At 45.7% G+C, this 21,398-nt stretch overlaps 1 protein-coding gene across 8 annotated transcripts in view; it reads left to right on the forward strand.

The window, feature by feature from the left end:
• The window catches only part of FOXN3 (forkhead box N3), a 427,318-nt gene that overhangs the window by 170,919 nt on the left and 235,001 nt on the right, over positions 1-21,398 (forward strand). For 2 of the 8 annotated variants that reach the window (XM_073241996.1, XM_073241998.1), the window contains exons 1-2: positions 11,512-11,780; positions 15,182-15,738. In XM_073241996.1, the coding sequence (XP_073098097.1) occupies positions 15,196-15,738 (543 nt within the window). In that variant the 5' untranslated portion in view covers positions 11,512-11,780; positions 15,182-15,195. Of the gene's footprint in view, positions 1-11,506; positions 11,781-11,937; positions 12,100-15,181; positions 15,739-21,398 lie in introns of those variants that run through there. The other 6 variants (XM_073242000.1, XM_073241999.1, XM_073242002.1 and 3 more) reach the window with 6 other exon arrangements.

Genomic DNA, 21,398 nt, shown 5'->3' on the forward strand with positions numbered 1-21,398 from the left:
TTTGTTACAAATATTGCAGGACTCCTCTCTCTGTACTTAAAAGAAAAATTGCTTTGCATTTCAGACAACAGAAATGGCCAGACACATCTTTAGTTCATGCACAAGAATCTGTGAAAACTGTGTGAAAGATCTTCCTTAAATGGAGACAGAGCGTGGACCGGTCTCAGGTTGAAGTTGGAACCCTGGCCTCAATTTGCCTTCGTGCATTATTTCTCCTACATTATGCAAGATGCCCCCGGCTCAAGACCAGTCTTTTTTCCCCCTGTAATCCTGAGGTGCAGGGCACAGCTCAGCTTCAGACCTTTCTGCCTTCACCTTTTGGTTGGTTAGAACCCCCATCTGGTGGTATATGAATGTGTTTCCTGTGGTTTTTCTGTGGCTCCTTTTCAAAGTATTCAAAGCAGCTTAAAAATACATAATGTTCAGCGATCTGACCAAGAGCTAATGTAAGTACTTACTGGGGGACTAGTTTAAAAAGAACCTAAAAACTATTAGACAGATTTGAAACTCTTAACTATGTCTTGGAAATAGATACTAAGATTTTTAAAAAGGTTTGAAAAACATAGGACGACTTCTCCAGTCATCATGCTTTGAGTAATGGCAGTACTAGCAAAGAGCACAGTTGATAAAAACAGAAGAGCTAAAATTCTTTATTTAACATTAAACAGGAAACCGAAAGAAGTCTGCAGCAATGCGGTGGGTTTTCAACAAATCTGCTGCTGGGTTTATCTGTACGGAAAAGCCTGCATGAGACCATTGCTCCTCTGACTGTGGTTGTGAGTTCTCATAGAAATCTTAACCCAAACAAGGCTATTGGAAGCAAGTTCGGGATTGTAAGGTTTTTGAAGCAACCCTTTCCCACTAGAACCAAAGGAGATTTGGAAGCAAAGGGAAAAAAAAACTTACAGAGTGGAAAACGCTTTGCACTTCCCTTTCAGCTTTGTGAAGGGCTGTCACTCACCCAGCATGTGCATATGAAATGAATGTTCTTTCTGAAGACCTGGGCTTCATTTAAGGTCAGCTTTCAATTTCTAGAGAATATAATTTGCTGCTATTTTTAGAGCATCATGATTGCCCGTAATAACTAATGGAAAAAACTCAACAGAGAAATAAATGTGTAACAGCTGTGTCTGCTTAAACTTGATTAAAGGCAGTAAAAAAAAAGTAAACAGAAGAATGAATGTGACAATCGACAAGGGAGAGACAAGTATCCCTCTCATTGTGAAAAGTTTTACAGACATAACTTGTTCTACTTCGGAGGCCATGTCTGTGTTTAAAGTTTACTTTACTGTTTGTCTTGAGTGGGATCAGTGTTGTAGTGAATAATTTATAGCCAGCATGAATGAGCTCATTAGTCACCTTTTCAGACTTTAAATGAGTTTTGTGGTTGTCATTACTAGAGCCTTCTGTTCAGCCGCCGAGCAAAATGACAGTTTGGCAGTCGGCTGCCTTGCCAGCCCGCTCCCCTTCAGGTCTGCGTTGCTTTTGTGTTTCAGCGAAACCTTCCCTTTCTCTCCCTGTGCTAGTCCAGGGACTCTCACATTTCAGATGCCTTTTGCACCCTAGGTTGGAGTGAGAAGTTTTTCAGAGATTAAAAAAAACTTTCAGTTGTGTTGGCCAGAGACAATGAAGTGGAGGGAGTGAGCTCTTCCCAGCAAATGCTGTGTATTATTCCCTTTGTGCTTGGTTTGATATTCAGGTTATTTCAAAGCAGCGAGCTGGGGAGTCGTTGGGATGCTGAGCCAAGCTGTCACGTGGTGGCAGGCATTTCAGGCAATGGGATATTACTGGGGTTTGGGGAGAGAAGGATGTTTCAGAGTAGGTTTGCGTTTTTACAGTGCTGAACAGCAACATGTGTGTGTGTGAGGGTGTGTGGATGAAGAAACTTAGTGCAGCAAATCTGCTGGGCCATATTTCCAGGGCCAAAGAAAACCTCATTTTTCCTACAGAGGAGTTGGCAGATGACCTTTCAGGATCCGCCAACTGGGGGTCCAGGTCTTTGGGAATGGCCATTAGTTCCCCGTCTCTACATCTCCCCAGTCCAAATTATTAAGAGAAAGCAAACCGTTGCAGCTGCCTTCTCATTGTGCCTTTGGAGACTTGCCTGGGAGGCTGGGACATACCAGTAGTAGTAGGTGGGATTTCTTTGGACAGGATGTCATGAGGTTCATCCCTCTCTTTGAACCTGGTCTGGGCAGCTTCCGGAGAGCTCTGCCATCCACTCTCAGGGACTGGACTCCATCCGGAAGTCCAGGACCCTGCAGCATGTCCACCTTGGCTCTTGGGTAGCCTCCTGGCACTCATGGTGCACGGATGCTTGCCTGGGGGTGCTCAGCCAACTGCCTGGACCCCTGGTCTTAGGTCTCTTTGACGTTGGCTGTGAGCAACAGGCACCATGGCTGCTGTCACCGACGTGGGCAGCACCCCCTTCCGGGATCCATATTGCTAGACAGCTGGCCTCGCACTGTGTGAGGCATGCAGAAAAGATGCTCAGTATTCCTCTCTGGAAGAAATGCCAACTTAAAAAGGATGCCTGGTTGTTTGGGGGCCAAATCTTTGAAGCCAGTCAGAGTCACATGTCTTTGAATACAGAGAAACGAGGTGCTATCGATTGCACCCCCAGAAAGGCAGTAATCCATTTGACTACTTCCTTTCTAGCCTCCTCCTCTTATGAGATGGAGCACTCACATGCACTCCATTTTTTAAAATTAAGGTATCATTGATACAAACTCTTATGAAGGTTTCACAAGAAAAGCAATGTGGTTATTACATTCACCCTTATTATCGAGTCCCCCCCATACCCCATTGCAGTCACTGTCCATCAGTGTAGTTAAGATGCTACAGAGTCACTACTTGTCTTCTCTGTGCTACACTGTCTTCCTCATGACCCCCACACACCATGTGTGCCAATCATGATACCCCACAGTCCCTTTCTCCCTCCTTTCCCCACCCCCTCCCCTTTGGTAACTACTAGCCCTTTCTTGGAGTCTCTGAGTCTGCTACTATTTTGCTCCTTCCGTTTTGCTCTGTTGTTACACTCTACAAATGAGGGAAATCTTTGGTATTTGTCTTTCTCTGCCTGACTTATTTCACTGAGCATAATACCCTCAAGCTCCAGCCATGTTGTTGCAAATGGTAGGATTTGTTTCTTTCTTATGGATGAATAGTATTCTGTTGTGTGTATGTACCATCCCATGCACTCCTGACTCATATTTTCTGGCCACCTTTTGCTTGCACCCGAACACAATATTGAAGGCACAAGAAATGCTGTATTCTCCGAAGGAGTTGGGGTTTCAAAGCAAAGTGTTGACGAATGGCAGTATCCAGTAGACAGAAAGAGGCTTCAGGTTTGGCTATTGTTGTAACTTGAGTAAGTTACTGATCTCCGACAAAGAATTTGGTACAGCAGGGAAATAGGGGGGTGATATTATAATCTGCGTAAGGTTTCCCAGAGACTTCGTCAAATTCGTAGTTTTTATTTTGTTTTGAAAGACAGTCTTAAAGAGAAGAATTGATTGTTTCTGTTCACATCTCTCTGAAAAAGTAAAATGAGAAGTTATTTCTTGGCATAGTTAAGACTTTGGCAGACTCAGCTACAGATACCAGGAGACTGTGGGACTTGGTGTACCAGCTGAAGAGAGGAAAACAATGAGAGCTCTTCAAAACTTTGGAGGAGGAAAAGGTTGATGAAACTACTTTTCTTTTGACTAATTTGTATAGTTATTAGATACCATCTTGAAGAGGGCTTAAAAGGAACATTTTTGTTTGTTTGCTGAGCAATCAATATTTCTGATTACTGCTCGGCCATGTGCTATGAGCAGAAGAGAACTATAAGACAGGTCCTTGCTTCTCAAGACACTGACAGTCTGTTTGATGCTTAGTATCTAGTTGATTTATTTTTTATTACAAAGGTACACCACACCATATTGATTATGACACAGAAGCTGAACTCTGGTTTTTCCAAGTAGTTAATGCCTTTTCATTCAGCTTCAAAGTCCCTTTTTCCTTCCTCCTCCTTTATCTCCTGGTGACAATTTTTCCTGTCTTGAACCCTTCTGCTCCTGTCCTTCATGTTCTTGACCCCCAGGAGGCTCTCTAAAAAGAAGCCAAATGCTCTGAATTGATCTGAAGTCCCTCCTTGGTTTCTTCCTGCAACATAGTTCTATACTCTGGAGACAGACGGTGTGGTTTTAAATCCGAGCCCCATCACTTACCAGCTTTGCAACCTTGGGCACATGGCTAAACCTCTCTGTACTTCAGGTTGCTTATTTATAAGATGGGCATAATGATAGTACCTACCTCACATGGGTAATGTGAGGCTGAAATGAGTGAATATTAGTAAAGCCTTAAAATTCAGGCACCAAATAAATGCCATGCAAGTGTTTGTTAAATACAGTTGATCATTATTCAAGGATTCCCTATTTGTGAATTTGTGCGCTTGCTAAAATTTATTTGTAACCCTCAAATCAATCCTGGTGCCTTTACAGTCATCTGTGGACACGTGCAGGGTGGCAGAAAATCTGAGTTGCCCGAAGCATACATTCTCAGCTGAGATCTAAGGAAGCAGCATCGCCTTCTTGTTTCAGCTTTCATAATATGGAAAAGTGTCCTGGCCATCATCTGTTTAGTGCCATGTTTTTCATGTTTTGTTGGGTGATTTTGCTGTTTAAAATGGCACCCAATCATAGTGCTGAAGTGTCCTTCAGGGTTCCTAAGTACACAAAGGCCGATCGCCTTGTGGAGAAATATGTGTGTTTAAATAAGCTTTGTTCAGTCATGAGTTGAAGTGCTGTGGGCCATGAGTTCCATGTTAACACATAAACATTAAATTTTAAATAAGGTGCCTTTAAATGGGAACAGATAAAATAAGAATTATGTATTGATCAGTTTAGGAAAATGTTGTGACCAGGGCTTGCAGGAACCTAACCCTGTATTTCCCTTAGGAGCAACAGTAGTATTTGCTAATTTGTTGTTTGTGGAGACCTCAAAGAACATTACCTGAATAACAAGAACGAATGGTAGATAAGTGACAAGCTCCTGACTGCAGGAGGTACCCTGAGAAGGCAGAAACAGGAGGAGGAGCTCTGGCCGTGCGGAATGCCTCCGCTGGGCATGGATTTTCTATCAGATGTGAAAAAAAAAATCTAACCACATTTTGTTTTTTTAGAAGCCTTAATTGTTACAGAAATCAATCTGGAAATAGAGAGTAAATGCCTCCTCTTTCCAACAAATTCTTAATTTGAGAGTATATCCCTTCATCTTTGAACCTACTTAAAGAGTTTGTAGAGAAGGATTGACACCTCAAACCTGTAAAGTGGAAAGCCTTTATGCCACCAGACAATAGACCCCATAACCAAGGGTATAAATGTTTCTTACACTTAAGTATTGCCCAGAGTACCAGCCTTTTTGGAAAGGGATCATTTTGTCCCTACTGATTGAGAAGATCATAGAAATATTTCAAATTGGTGAAAAGCTTGCCAACATATGTATTTTCCCCCAAACTCTTAATGAAATGTTTGAAATTGTTTCTCACCTAGTATATGAGAATGTGAAAATGATTCAGAAAAGGGAAGCTTCATTTAAAATGACTGGAAAATGTAAAAGGCAGGGAACAAAGGAGAATGGGTGGTGGGGTGGGTATTGTGGTCCATAAAACACAATCAAATGCCTCTCACCTCTTAAATCGGTAGTTTGAGTTTTCAGTATTTTAAAAGATGTCCCGGCGAACATCCTCCTAAGTACATTGTTGCGTATTTCGGCCCATTCATTCTATTGACTGTGTGTCTTCTGTGTGTGTCAGGTGCCAGGGTGACTGTGTGGAGCTTCTCATCTCATGGGGGAAGGTAGTCTTGGGGGGAAGTTAACCATCTTGTTATGGTATCTTCCTAGGATTAATTCCTAGAATTTGGAAATTTAGGATCAATGGCTAAGCTCATTTCAGTTCTGTCAGGTGGCCCTCTTGAACAGTTGTACCAAGTGCTTTCCTCCTGATACTTACACCAACAGCAGTATGGTAATTCTTTTTAAGTCTATGCCAATCTGAAAGATGAAATGAGATATTGTAACTGTTTTAATTTGCATTTCTTTGTTTTTACTGAGGTGGAGCATCTTTTCATGGGTATATTACCGTTTTTGTTTCCCCTTTAGTGAATTTGTCTCTTTTCTCATTAAGGTGATACTTTTTTTTCCTCATTGAGTTGTAAGGATTATAAATGTAAAATATTAACTCTTTTTCATATGCATGGTAAATATTTCCTCATTTTTATTTGTCTTTTAACTTGATTTTTGACCCCTGGTGCTACATACAAATTTTAAATTGTTTTGCAGTCAAATATGTCAATATTTTCCTTTTAATTTGTTTACTTAAGAAAAAGTGTTAAGTGGACACCATTTTATGTTTTTTACAAATATTAATTCATTTGATCTTCAGTACAACTCTAAGAGGTGGGTATTGCCACTCCCCGACCCCCCACACTAGCTAGAGAGAAAGAAGTTAAGAACCTTGACTGAAGGTTATCCTGCCAGTAAATAGTCAAGTAAGAATATGAATCCCGTCCTAGGTTCTTATGCTGGACAGGCCACTAGGCAATGCCGCCTCTGGTCATGGTATTAGGCTCTGTGAGTGTGTTTATTTGTAGCTGTTTCATAAATGTGTCCCCCATCCTTGTGGGCAAGTACTACATCTTCTTTCTCCTGGTTCCTTGGCAGTACCCTCCACACAGTAGTAGGTATAGAATAGCTAGATGCTTAACAAATACTTGATTGAATGAATTGACTAAATCTGGATACTGGATAATCAGCTCTCACTTGTGTTTATGCTCAGAGGAGTTGATAGGTTTATGTTTCCATTTTGCCTCCAGCAGGTAGCTTGATAAGCTCAGGTTTGGCTAAGGCACCTGAGTTTAGGAGCTTCACTCCACTGGTTCCCCTGTAATTTCCCACATCCCCCCTCTCCCCTTTCCCACCTCCTTACTGCCTCAAGTAAGCCTCCTGGACCTTTTCTCTTTTCCCTCCCGGAGAAATTCTAATAAGCCTTTTCCCAGGCTCCACCCTTCGGAACCTGTCCTGTAAACACCAAGAATGCAATGGAGGCAAACCCCAAGAGAGGAAGATGGGGAAGCCCAAAGGATGCTTGACCGAGCCATAAAACTCAGCAAGGGGTGGAGGTTCTCCAGCTGCTGGGTCCCTCCTACACTGAAGGGAAGGGAGTGAGGAGCTTTTTCACCTTTACAGTGTTCTCACATGTATCTCAGAGACTCTTAGCCCACCATGAAGGAGTTGTCTTTGACTGGGACCCTCTCCCTCTTTATCATTAGAGCATTATACATGTAATGGGGGCTTATTGTAGAAAATTTGGGAAGTATAGACAAGTATGAGAAAAGCAAGCAGAAAAATTACCCCACAACTCTACCACTCAGAGGGAAACCACCACTTAAAGATTTTAGCCTAATTTTAAAACATACATTTAAAAAAAGTTTTTAATCCCCTTTTGTATGGGTTACTGCAATGCTTTCTGTGTGTTTCTGCCTGCTTATAGTCTTCTCCTTTCCTCTCCCAAAACTCATCTTCTTTTTTTTAAAAACTGAGGTACATTTACATATAACATTGTGCATAAGCTTAAGGTGTACAACATATTGATTTGAGATATTTATATTGCAATATGATCGCCACTGTAGCATTTGTTAACACCTCCATCCCATCACATAATTATCATTTCTTCTAGTGTTAGGAACAATTAAGATCTAGTCACTTAGCCAATTTGATGTTTATAATATAGTTTTTCTGTCTATAATCACTGTACTGTGTATTAGGTACCCAAGACTTATTTATCTACTAGTTGCAAGCTGTTCTTCCCTTTAAATCAATTTTCTGATAGTGCAACTTCTATTCAAAAATATCCAATGAGTTCCTCTTGCCCTGTGAATCAGTGCATATAAACTGCTCACCTTAGCATTCAAGGAATTTTGTGATATGTTTCCACTCTTACACACTAATAATAAGCTCTATAAGGAATAAAATCTTTGTATCTCTGGCACCTAACACAATGCCACGTCCTTGGTAGGTACTCAGTATAGTATTTGTTCATTGAACAAATGTATCTTCTTAAGGCAATCAAATTGTATTTGATAAATCTATATGGGCCATTCATTTCTTCAGCCTGAAACAGCATTCTTGCTGTGGTGCTTTCTGAAAAGGCACATGCTTGGGACCGGCCCTAGAATATTCTGATCCATTAGGTCTGGCTTCCTGGGTATCCCTAGTATAGTACTCAGGTCTAGAATACACCTTCCCCATTTCCACAGGTCAAACACCAACTTTTATTAGATACCCTCTGTCCAAAGTCATCCTTCCTGTCTCCTCAGATTCCTCTCTACAGATGGGGGTCCTCAGGTCCCACACTGATTGGGACCAACTGGGCTGGAGGCCAGGTCTCCTTGATCCCAGATGTGTTTTCTGATCCATGTCCAGATGGGCTGCAGAATGGTCCCATCAAATTCCTAGTCAGGAAGTAAGTATTGCCCAAACTGAGTTCTAGGGCACATACAGGATTCTGCTGTTAAGTGTTTATAAAACAATGGTTTAAACAGTTTCACTTATTTTTTTGAGACTAGACTTCTCAGGGTTTAAGGCACAAGGGTACTTTTTGAAAGTTCTAGAGGGGAATTGAGAATGAGGTTGTTCCAAAGAATTTGGCCCCTGTGCCCTTTTTTTGTCCGGGAGCACGTCCCAGAGCTGGGTTTCTATGGAATTAGAAGGCAGGAAGTCCATGCTAAACCTTCCTCTGGCTTTCAGCAAATGTCTGGATCCTCCATTTCAGACAGGCAGGCAGGCAGACTTGTGTACTGCTCTCACCACATAAGCAGGGCTGGCCCCCCACTTCCTCTTCAGATCGACTCCTCACATTTCTTGCCACATTTGTAAGGGGAGAGTGAAGTTAAGAAATACACATGGTCCCCGACTTACAATTTTTCAATTTCACAATGGTGCAAAAGTGGTACCCATTCAGTAGAAAACTATGCTTTGAATCTTGAGCTTTGATCTTTTCCTGGACTAGAGATATGTGGTGTGATTCTCCTTATGGTGCTGGGCAGCCACACCATCACAAGAGCGAACAACCGATATGTATTTACAAACCACTCGGTATGCTTACAGCCATTACGTTTTTTGCTTTCAGTACAGTATTCAGTAAATGACATGATATTCAACACTTTCTCATAAAACAGGCTTTGTGTTAGATGACGTTGCCCAGCTGTAGGCTGATGTAAGTGTTCTGAGCCCGTTTAAGGTAAGCTAGGCTAAGCTATGATGTTTGCTTGGTTAGGTGTAGTAAATGCATTTTTTACTTAGGATATTTTCAACTTATGATGGGTTTAACAACACAAAATCCCATCATAAGTCGATGAAGATCTGTATGTTGGAGAATGGAAGATACCAAAAACATGCAGAGGGAAAGAGGGGTGAGCTAATAAAAGGCAGCTAACCTCATCATGCTCCACCCTCCCCACCCTTTGCTACGGCTTCTCCCGTCCCGAGGCTTGCTCTACCTTTAAGTTTTTGTTCACCTGAGATGGCTGGTTCAGACACTGGAGGCCAATAGCTAGCTTGCATGGAGAGTTTGAGGAAAGATGTATTCCATGTGCAATAACCTTTAGCTCATTTCCTGTCATTCTGAACTCTGAAGAAGGAAAGAACTGGAGTGAAAATAATGTGCCGCTAATACTTAATGTTAAAGAGTTTTCTAGCTCTGATTTGAGTATGGCTGGCAATGGGGGATAAGGAGGGCTGGCTGTGGAGGGGGAGGATAGCAGGGGATTATTTCTTCCTCTTCAGGCTGGCAAAGGGGCTTGGACAGAGGTCTAGCCTTGATTCCTTTGATGGGAGATTCAGTCGCCTCAGCTGATACGCCGACAGACTGTGGGGACTTATATTAGGCTGAGTTCCAGTCCTGACCGGTAAACTCTCCGGTAAGATTTAGGAATACCATTGTTCTCTCCCACCTCACACCTTTTGCTCTCATATCCGGTAGGTCACATCAAGTACTCAGTAATTAAAGGGGTGGGGCTGTTTGGCCTCGGGCGGCCCCTGAGCCTCCACTCTGAATCATCTCTTGGGTGGGATTTGCTGCAGTCCTGGTAGTAGTGAGGCGTGTGGTGAATATCCTTGCAGAACACTAGCCACACGCCATCTTGTAGCTTTGTTAAGGGCAACGACTCTCAGATTGATTGGGGTTTCCTTCTTTTATGAAAGTAAAAGAAGTTTAGAAGCCCTGTGGGATTTTCTTCTCTTTCTGCCAGCCTAAAGGTACTTGAGGAGTTACTGAGGGAGATCACACCAGGTCTTCTCACTGGTTTTTCTGCAGTTTTCAGATAGCTGAAAGTGGCCGGTCCACCGGCTCCGGTGGGTTCAGGTGGGGGTGGCGAGAGCAGCGCCCTGGGCTTCTCTTCCGGGAAGGAACCTACTGATTTGGCTACCTGGGAGTGGTGTGCAATCATTTTTATTTATGTCACCACCAGGTGTCCTGTTGGGACGCTCTCCTTTCATCCTTTCCAAAGGCAGCTGGTTCGTGTGGCTTCAGCAGTGGGTGGCTGTTCTCTAGAGAAACCCAAATACTTGGAGTGGTGGCCGCGCCTTTCACTGGGTGGCCCTGCGAATCGTCTGTTTTGAGATCTCAAAATGAGAGGGAGATGAGGCTTGTTTTCGCTCCAGGTTTAGAAGTTGGTCAGGGGCTGAGCACAGCCCACAGGAGAGGCCCGCAGGCATGGCCTAGGACGGGCCTCTTGCTCGGTAGTCAGTAATGGCCACCCGCCTTCCTCTGGCAGACGCGCGCCTGCAGACGACCTGAGGAGCGGCCACCTGGGCGGGAGGCTGCGGTGCCTTTGTGCCTCTCCTGGGGCACGAGGTGGGCGCTGCAGGAGGGCTGGGGGACGGCCCTGGGAGTCCCGCCAGGACGCCGTATCGGGTAGAAGAGGAATCCTTGTCCCTCGCCTGGCAAGCCTCGCGCGACCGTGATTCTCTTTAGTTTTACTTTCAAGCCATGTAAGGCTTGCGGACGGGGTAGAAGCGTTCCGGTGACACGCTGCCAGCGGCGCAACGCCGGCCCGCCGCGTGGCCGGAGCCCGGGGAAGGGGCCGGGCGGCGCGCCTCCGACCCAACAGCCCCGCCGCCCACGGTCGCGGGGCCCGCGCCCGCCACCCCCGGCCCGCGGTACCGCAAAAGGCGAATCTGCGCGGCCAGGCCCGGCTGCGCCCCGGGAGCGGCGGGGCGCGGGCCGATCGCCGCGAGGGGCGCGGGCAGGGGCCGCCCCGGCGGGTCCGCGCTCTCCGCCCCAGGCCGCTGGCGGCCCGGCCCACGTTTTCCCTCTCTCCGGCTCCCTCCGCCCCCTCCGCTCCCCTCCCTCCCCGCGCTTCCCCTCCTCCTGCCTGGTCATGTGTCGCCTTTTTTTGTTTGCAGTGGAAACAATTTCTCGCCGCTCGGCGCGCCCCGGCCCGACGCGCCGCGGCGGAGGCGAGCGGGAGGCGGGACGGGGCGGGGAGAGCGGCGGGGCCGGCGGGAGGACGCGCAGCGCGCCCGGCGGCCGCCGCAGGTCCCATGCCGCGCCGCGACCCCCGCGCCCCTGCCGCCCGCGCCCGCGGCCGCCCCCCGCCGCCCGCCGCCCCGGGCTCACCGCGCCGCGCCCGCGCGTCCTTAGCCGGGCCTCCAAGCGATGCCCGCTGGGCGCCCGGGAAAGTTTGTCGGCTCCCGCTGAAGGGCAGCGGCACCCCCGCCCCCCCTCCGGCCAGGTGAGTTTGCTCCCCGCTCCCGCCGGCGCCCGGGTGGGGAGACTCGGGGCGGGGGCGCTGGCCGGAGGCGGCTCTGGAGGCGACCTCGCCGCTCCTGGCTGACGAGGGACTCCGCCGTTCCTGAGGGGGGCGCGGGTGGGGGCCTGGTGGGCTGGGAGACGGGAGCCCCGAGCCGGGAAGTTGCTGGGTCCGAAGAGTTTCCTGCCCCGACGTGCGGCTGTTCCCGGTGCACCGATTGCTCAAAAGGCGCCCGAGAGGAACAGAGTTGGTATTGTCCGCGGAGGAGGAGATCCCGCGGCCCGGGCCGGGGGAGATCCAGGTGCTGGTCCAGGGGAGACCCCCAAGATGAGTAACAGACTCCTAACAAAGATGCCCCCTCCCCCAAACTGTGCAGGCTTGGCACCGGCTGTGAGCGTCTCCAGAGACCCCCGAGGCCCGACCCCGCCTAACCCCAACCCTCTTTGAAACCCTCCTTGGGCCCTGGAGAAGTTGGGGATGGCGGGCTTTTATTGATGTGTTTTTAAGGCTCGCCGAGGTGCGGCCAATAAAAGGTTTATGACATCTGACCGGCAGTGAAGGTATGCGTGCTCCCAATTGCCCTGTATACGGGGAGCCGAGCAGTTTCCCCGTTGCCTGGCAACGCCGCTGATGGACGCGGGACGCAGCCAATCGCCGCTCTCGCAGGTCCCCTTGAAATGTTTTTGACAAGTACAGTAGACGGGAGTGGAGCGCGTGCGTGTGTGCGCGCGCGCCCTCGGAGGAGGTTACCCGGTTCCCCCAGGCTCGCGACTGCCCTGCTGGGCCTGGGAAGGGTTTCTCAACTTTTTAAAGTTCACATCGAGCGAGCATCTGTTGAGAGCTGGGCCAGCAATGTATTTGGTCAGTTATTTGGAGACCTGATAGCGGACAAGAAACTAGCTTTCCTGCTGCATTTTTCTCCTTTAAAAAGCAAGTCAAAAAAACAAAAAGAGGGTGTGTGCTTGTGTGTGTGGAACGTAACCAATAGCCGGCCGAAAAGTTGTAAGGAGGTCACTAGTGAATAGCTATTTGCGTATCTGGTGGAGCAACCTTATTGGCAGCAGATTAGAAATGTTTGCTTAACTGCAGACTCACATGATCCGGATTCTTCTTCTTTTTTTTTTTTCCTTTCTAAAATAGGAAAAAAAGATTTGGCAAATTAGAGTATAATGATGGAAAACTCCTCAGCTGTGGTTTCTGGAAACTGCTTTTTAAAATGGAACTGTAGTGATCAGCTGCTCTTGATACTGTTGCAATAAAATTCTGCATTTATAGGGCTACACATAACAACTAGGAGGGCGTAGGGGGACAGAAACAGAGCAGACAAATGATCCAAAGGTACTGAACCCCAATCACCCTCTTTTCTTAGCAGTGCCACTTTTCTAATAAAACCATATTGCTGCGATGTTTGTTTAAAACAAAAGAAAACATGGAGAATAGCGTGTTAGTTCCTTTGGGAAGCTACTGACAATAAGCAAATTGAAAAGAAAGAGAGCAGCATGTTGTCATAGAAACAGTGCAATTAAATTACTGTCAGCCATGATATAATTTTCCTGTTTGGAAGCTCAGGAGACATAAAACTTTCATCTGGAGCAAAAGTTGACTTCAGTGCCTGAGTAGTCGTTCTCTTTCCTAATCTCCTGTGTGGATATTCCTGGTTACCAGAAAATTAGGTATATTGATAGGGTCTGAGGAAACTTTGAGAGAAGCCTAGCTTTGATTTGTTTGTAAAGAAGGTCAAAGCGACATTAGGACGGTCTCTGTCATACCCTCAAACCTAATGACACTAGCTAGTTCTTAAAAATGTGTCTCGTACTCAGGTTAGCTTCCTTATTCGATAGAAAGAAGTGTTGTTCCCTGTGGGTGAACCAGGTATCTGAACTGCCCTGCCAATGGCCCGACTTTGATTTCCGCCGTTTTCTCTGCTTAGAGTTGGGCTTCTTGCAGCAGGTCTGGAGGTCCCCCTCAGGCCTTCTGTCACCAGGTTCCCTTTGTCTAACTTTTGGAAGGGGGGGTGCTGCTTTGCTTGGCAAGGCTGTTCAGAGCCCCACATTATATGCTTTCTAGAATCCCATTCTAGAGCTTCCCTAGCTGAACTGGCAGTTATTTTAGGCAGAGTGTCAGTGGACGTTCAGAGGCTTAGAATGATCATGTGTCTGCTTTTGTGCTTGTTGTTTTTTTCAAGATAGGTTGTTTGATCTTCTTTCTCATGGGGAGGAAATAAAACAGACACACTTCTTAAAGCACACTGTTGGAGCGCCACAAACGGAGAGTGGGAGACTGCCTTCATTACCTTCACTGTTCTTTCCATCTTACATGGAGTACTAGAGGGTGAACATGCTTTGTATCTGTCGGGGTCATTCTGTTTGTGGAGTTGCCACGTCCTTGCTTTCTTTTCTCATCAGATATGTTATTCCCTATTCTAGGTCGTTGATAGAAATCGGGGGGGGGGGGGTGGTGGCAGCAGAACAAAAATCTGTAGCACTTTTTGTTGAATTTGCCTTCATGTCTTGAAGCTGCCTGTTGCTCTCCTGACTCCACCAATCCTAACTTTAGTGAATGGCTTGTCTTCACATAACCGTTTATTCGTGTTGTGTCTGAAATTACATTTTCATTCGGGTGTAGTGTTCCTATGAAATTAAGTGTACTTCTCCCTCCAGTTCAAATCCACAGAATTCCTTGTTATCGCTCTTCAGACTTGCCAACTGTTACTAAAGTTCCAGAGTTTTTTGGCCATGACTGTGGAGAAAAAATAAAATTAAGTAAAACATTACCAAATTGATGCTCACTGTGGCTGTAGTTGTTAATTCTGAGGCATGTGTGACCGTTTTCATATGGAAACTGCTGAACTTAATCTGAAACAACTGGCCTTCAACTTAAGGTGTTTTCTTTGAGAAGGATAAACAATGAGGCCTGTAACCCAAAGCATGCAGTGCACTTATTGTGTACTGCTTGTCCTGAGGCTTGAAAGACTCTTACCTGTATATATATATTCATGTATCAAAGAGAAACTGAGGCACTGAGAAGTAGCTGATTTTCTCAGGGTCACTGTGAGAGTGTTCATAAATGCAGGAAGAAGTCACTGTAGAATTTCTCATTCTTTTTATGATGCATTTGCACATTAGAGGCTCTGCGGTTATTTCCAGCCTTGTTGTATTTAAGGGCTGCCAGGTACGCTGTGCTATATGCGTGGTGGACTGATTGTTCTTATTAGCACATTGGAATGTGGTGGAGTCGTGGCTTTGTGTTACTCCTGTGTAGCCATGAAATGGTGTTCCTCTGTGGCAGGGGGTCCATGGAGGTGATGGGGGAAGAAAAAGGGCACATCTGCCTTTTTGTCTGGGTTTCACCAACTCTTCTTTTCTCTGTAATGTGTTCACCAGGAGCCTTCACATAAATGGGTCCAGTCATGCCTCCCAGTAAGAAGCCAGAAAGCTCAGGAATTAGTGTCTCCAGTGGGCTGAGTCAGTGTTACCGGGGCAGCAGTTTCTCCAAGGCCCTTCAAGAAGACGATGACCTCGATTTTTCTCTGCCTGACATCAGATTAGAAGAGGGGGCCATGGAAGATGAAGAGCTGACCAATCTGAACTGGCTGCATGAGAGTAAGAACTTGCTGAAGAGTTTTGGGGAGTCGGTCCTTCGGAGCGTCAGCCCTGTTCAGGACCTGGACGATGACACCCCGCCGTCTCCCGCGCACTCGGACATGCCCTACGATGCCAGGCAGAACCCCAACTGCAAACCCCCCTATTCCTTTAGCTGCCTCATATTTATGGCCATCGAGGACTCTCCAACCAAGCGCCTGCCAGTAAAGGATATCTACAACTGGATCTTGGAACATTTTCCGTATTTTGCAAATGCACCGACTGGTTGGAAAAACTCAGTGAGACATAATTTGTCATTGAATAAATGTTTTAAGAAAGTGGACAAAGAGAGGAGTCAGGTAAGCCTCTGTGTCTGAAACTCAAGTTTTTCTTTTTAATAAAAATTGTTACTTTTTCTCCTTTAAAAACAATGTGAAGGACTGTAAATTCACCACACGGAGGTAGCAGTTATAAATGGATGACGTTATGTCATGGATGACGTTATGTCATTTCATTCATTTAGATAGTGTAAAGAACTTCCTGTCCTTAAGCATGTTAGTTAAATACTGTTCTTGATGCTTGTGCTCCACTAGGGTTTCCACTGTGGTATCTGAATATAATCACAAAGCAGAGCTTGTGCACTTAATTGATTGATTTATTGTCCCTCAGTGTGGATGGGTCTTTTGGGGTAGACTCTACATGCCTGTCTATTCCAAGGACAGCCACTGAGCACGAGGCGTGTGGGTATACATTTGAGGAAAGTTGCTGCCACAAGCTAGAGAAAAATGGCATTTGTTTTGTTCCTGAATATTAAGTGGAGATTATAAATGGGCAGTTATGGACATCTGTAGGTGGCCAAATAATATACTCCAAGACCAGACAAAGACAAGAACTGCCCAGGTCATTCTATTGAAATGGGTGTGTACATACTTGTTTTGCAACTTTGAAATTCCGTGAGTGTGAAAACTCTGGGTCACGTTCCCATTAGAGACTGTCTTGAAAAATGGTTGAATTTTTGCCTTGAAAGCCTTAGTCAGAGCTTTGTGGTGTCCTGCAAGAAGATGGTTTTAATAATTTGCCTTACCTTTCCTATAAGGAGTATAATAGGTACACTAGAAAATAGACTCTTAGAGCTGTAACAAAATTGAAATCTAACTTTGAGTGCCAGAGAGTAATGTAGCACTGTTAAATTGCCACAAAATGTTATTTGCACCCGAGTTTTCGTGTTACTGTTTTTTCCAGGTTTGTTTTCCATATTAACTGGTGGTCTGCCTTTTACTCTTTTTGAAGTTCAGGTTCTGGCTCAGGACCACTATTGTGTGGGATCTCCTGCTGTGCGGGTTGGGGCCTTGAATTCCTCTCCAGAAATATGTTTCTGTTTCCAGTAGTATCCTGAGCCTGAGAAAATTCTGCCTGTCTTTGGCATGGAAGAATACGAATAAGGAAGTGATGTAGCTCTACTTCTCCTTGCTGCAACTGGGCATGTTTGCAAATGCTGTTCACCCCAAGCTTATGTTCACAATGGGGAGGGGGCAGGCAGGGTTGGAGGGGAGGGTGTTGCTTGGAAGTAGGAGAGATGTGGACACGAAGGAGCTTTGCCTTTGATTGCTGGTACAGGTGATACCTGGACCCATTGTGCAGATGGGAGTATTCAGTGCAAGTGTTCTGGACTCCTCCTTTCCCGGGTCCTTACTTTTATGCAACTGTGGTAGTTGTAGGGTGCTGCTGTCCCCAGGCGTCCACTGTTTTTCCCCCACTCAATAAGATCATTCTTTGAACTTATGAGAAAAATTCATTGCTTCCCTGTAAAGAACCAAGTCTGATACTAAAAGATTCTGTCTAGGTGGGTCCTAGTGGCAAGAAACAGAAAGTCTTAGAACAATTCCAGGGTTAGAATGTAGAGAAGAAAGTACTGTTTAGGCCCCACCCCAGTCACATGTCACCGTTTCACCTAAACAGGTTTTGGCTTTTAGCTTTATATAAACCTATTCTGCAGGTTACTGCATGTCCATGTCTCTGTGTTTGCCCTGATGCTGGGGCACATAAAAGTAAGTTAGCACATGCACACTCTGAAGTGTTAAAACAAGAGCAACTCCAAAGTGTGCAGAGACTCGGGAGGATTATTTATCAGCCTTGGCAGTGACAAGTGGCTTTTGGATGGTGTGTGTCAAGGCACAGTGGCAAGAGTGCCATTTCTCCGGTAACCCGTGCTCCCTCCCTCGCGGGATTCTGGAAGTCATGGTTTTCAGGGGCCATGTTTGCCATTCTGCATAAATGCAGACAGCGCCTGTTGGAATGGTTGTAGGGACTTGAGATCATTTATCTTCTGAAATAATCTTAAGATAGGAGCTCTGGCTTCCTAGCCATGCTGACCTGTGCTGACATGTTTCTGATCAGATGCCAATCAGTTTTGTGGTTGGGAGTTTATTCCCTGTGTTTGTAATGTTGTGAGAACAAAACAAGGAGTGTGAGTTTTCCCTCTTTTCCCTCTTTCCTTGGGTTACCCTGGGGCCTGCTGGTGGCTGCTGTGAGGGGTAGTGTCCAGGGGCCCCCACTCATGCATTTGGGGCTTTCTACTAGGGCTGAGTAAAGGGGAACACATTTCCCCTGCTACTTTGCCCAGGGAAAGCCCCTTTGGCTCTACAGGTAACCTTGTTTGTTTCCCAGGGGATTTTACTTGGCAGTAGCTCCCACACTGAGGTTCAGCCACTGTAATGACTAAGTGACCCAGATGTCAGTGAACAATATACTTTAGGTGAAGGGGAGAATGGAAGCCTTGCAAGTTGATGCAGAGTTAGCTGTTCTGCCTTTACAGTTGTGAGCTTGAGTCACCGTGAGAATGCAGAATCCTGTGTGATCCTTGGCCCTGAGGGGTTGGAACACATAACCTCGCTGGACGACTGCTTGGCTGGGATGTTGGAGGGGAACGTACTGAACCGCATCAGTCACCTGTGGCTCCTGGAAAACAGGGACCATTTCTCGGCTCCTCCCTTGAGAGTCTGTTTTGGTAGGTTAGAGGTGGGGGAAACTTGGCATGGCTGCTAAGCTTCATAGGTGCTGACTTGCAGCCAGATTTGCGAATCCTGAACTAGATGCCCTTTTGGGTTCTTTCCAATGCTAAGATTTCATCAAGAACAGATTACCATGAATGAGTAAGTCAGGAGAGTAGATGGTTTTGCTTCTGTTTTATGTCTCTCCCTTCTTCTGTTTTATCCCTTCTAGGACTTTATCTAAACGAGTTTTTTTATTATTATTATTTTTTAATCATGGAAAATTTCATACATACACAGTAGAGAGAATGGTATGATGACACCATGCCTGGCACCCGCACTGCTCACAGCAATGGTTATCAAGAGTATGTATCCCTCACTTCATTCATTCGTCTTTGTTTCACTGTTGTTGAAGTATTTGGAAGCAAATCCTAAAGCTCATGTCATTTTATCCCAACATATTTCAGTGTGCATAAGAATAATCAACAGTTTCTTACGTAACTACAATGCCAGTATCACCCCTAACAAGATGAACAGCTCTTTGTATCACCTAATATGAAGTTCATGTTCAGATAGCACTGATGGTTTACCAGATGTTTGTTTGAATGAGCCTCCAAACATAGTGTATGCCTGCATTTGGCTGTTAGGTGTCTTTAGCCTGTTTTCATGCATAGCAGTCCTACTCCTCTCTTCTTGAAATGCCCTTCTTTGTCAAAGAGATCCATCCGTTGGGCTGTAGAATGTCTCACGTGCTGTCTGCTTCATTGGGATTTCATTTAGCTTGTTCCTCTATCCCCTTGTATTTTCTGTGAAGTGGAAATGACCTTTAGTTAAAGGCTCAGTCACCTCTGGCTTTTTTTCTGTCCAAGAATATAGACCAGTCTTGCATGTTCTCACACCAGGAAACCTGGCTGATCCTGGGGTTATTGAGCTGGACCTCTGGTTCATGTAGGGTCAGCTTCTCTCTCCTCTGCAAAGGTCCCCATTAGCCTTTCAGCCTATAGTTTCATTTATGGATGCCCTTTGCCCGAATCAATTGAGATAGAGTTTCAAAGTCTTGGATTAAGTTTTGTACTTCCTAAATACAGATCTTAGTTAGGACTATAAGATCAGCGAGTACTAACCATTCTGAGTACTTGTAAATGAGAAGTAAAGTGCAGGGTTTTTTTAATAGACTGGGTTGTAATAGTCAGGTATGTGCGTTTCTATTTCTGTGCTTTCTCTTTACTTCCTCTCCTGCTACTTTAAAAACATTGTTGGGTTTAACAAAAAAAAACACCTAAGAGGATTCATAAAGGAAACAGTGTACAAAAGTATGTTGATTATTTCCAGGGCTGAGTGCTTTAAGTACAGTTTTCACTTACAAATATAGGCCACTTTGTCTTGGTTGAAAGGACTGGTTTGGAAGCCAGGATACCCGGTACTAGTTTTGATGCTGCCAATATGTGGCTGTGTTGGGCCTTGGTTTTCTCATATATGGAAGCAGAAGTTTGTAGCTGCTTGGGGCTTTTTGGGGTCTTTGGCTATCAGAAGCTCTGTGGACAGCCTGAAGTTACGAGCATATATCATGTGACTATATTGCATTTTCCTAGAGGATCCTAAGATGTTTGTTTAGTTTTTGGATTCTTAATGGAACTGCTGACACAGGAAAGGTGAAGAACCACCAGTATTTTGTAGTAACAATAGTGGGCATAGTATGGAACACCTCCTTTGTGCTTTCCATATGCACTGCCCCATTTCTTCTCATTACAACCTTAGGAGGTAGGCCCTCTTTTCCTTCTTAAAATAGATGATAAGTTAAGCTCAGAGTGGCTAAGTAACTTGCTAGAGGTCACATAGTAGTATCAGAACAGGAATTCACCCAATTCCCTCCAGTTCTGCTGTGTAAGTTAACCTACGCCTTCTCAGTTACAGGGGCTGGTGTAAATGATTTCTGCGTGCTTCCTCAAAATAGTCTATGAACATGAGTTACAGGAACTAAAAACACCCAAACAGACCCACAGTTTACTCTGGGGGTACAGGATAGTGAGAAGTATGTATAGGAAATATTTTCGCACTGTTGAGATGGGGTCAGATTCTGTCGTTGTCAGCGAGTGGAAAACTGTTGCATTGGCAGGAAGCACACTGCTACCCTCTCAGCCTCCCATTTCCAGGTTCTGTCCCAGGTGCCTCTGCTGAGATCTTGCCCAAGTGCATAGTCCCTTGTCTCTGCGTGGACACTATGTATGCACATTCTCCCTCCATTTCTCAGCCCCCATGATGTTTGCTTTTCTGTCTTCTGGCAGCACTGCATGTGCACAGCTGCCTCCTCTTACTCTTGGTGGTGCAAACACACACTTGAGAGCATGTCTCCTTACTGTGATGTTAATAGACTTACCTGTTTAATTGATGTCATTTTAGCAAGGAGAGACCACCTCTTAATTGTTTGGACAAATATTGCTCTTGGAAAGACTGCAGTCTGGTCCTGATAGGCCAGTTCCTGCAAGTCAGGGTAATGCTGGGAGGTGGGACATGCAAAAGTGATGAGATGCGTAAAATTCTTCTGTGGTCTGTGGGGCAGGTGACGACCACGTGCACCCCTGAGCTGGGGCTTCTGCACACAGCAGTGGGGACATAGCTCTTCCCGCCAGTGTCCACAGCCTAGCAGACTGCTCTCTATTGGTGTGCTGCAGAAGGTTGAGACTCTACTGGGTCTCTGAAGGGCCTGAAAGGAACATAACCCCTTGTCACAGACCCTGGAATAGGAAGTGTTTCATACGTGCATCCTCCAGCATCCCAAGAAGTCTGTGTACGGTCCTTCGTCCCACTCCTGCCAGCCCCAGTCCCACCCCCCATCCTGCCCATGTGCCCCTTCCAGGCACTGTGCCTTCCTGCTCTTTCCAGGTATTAGGTGCCTTGGCTGGGGGAACATTTCTGTTGTGATCTTGCCAGCTGTTCATTGCTGGCTCATTCATTCATTCAACAAACTTTTTAAAGTACCTTCTATGATCGGTACCTACTCTGCTTACTACACTGTGCTAAAAGGATAC

The sequence above is a fragment of the Manis javanica genome, chromosome 8 (genome assembly GCF_040802235.1).
Source record: "Manis javanica isolate MJ-LG chromosome 8, MJ_LKY, whole genome shotgun sequence".
Taxonomy (NCBI): domain Eukaryota; kingdom Metazoa; phylum Chordata; class Mammalia; order Pholidota; family Manidae; genus Manis; species Manis javanica.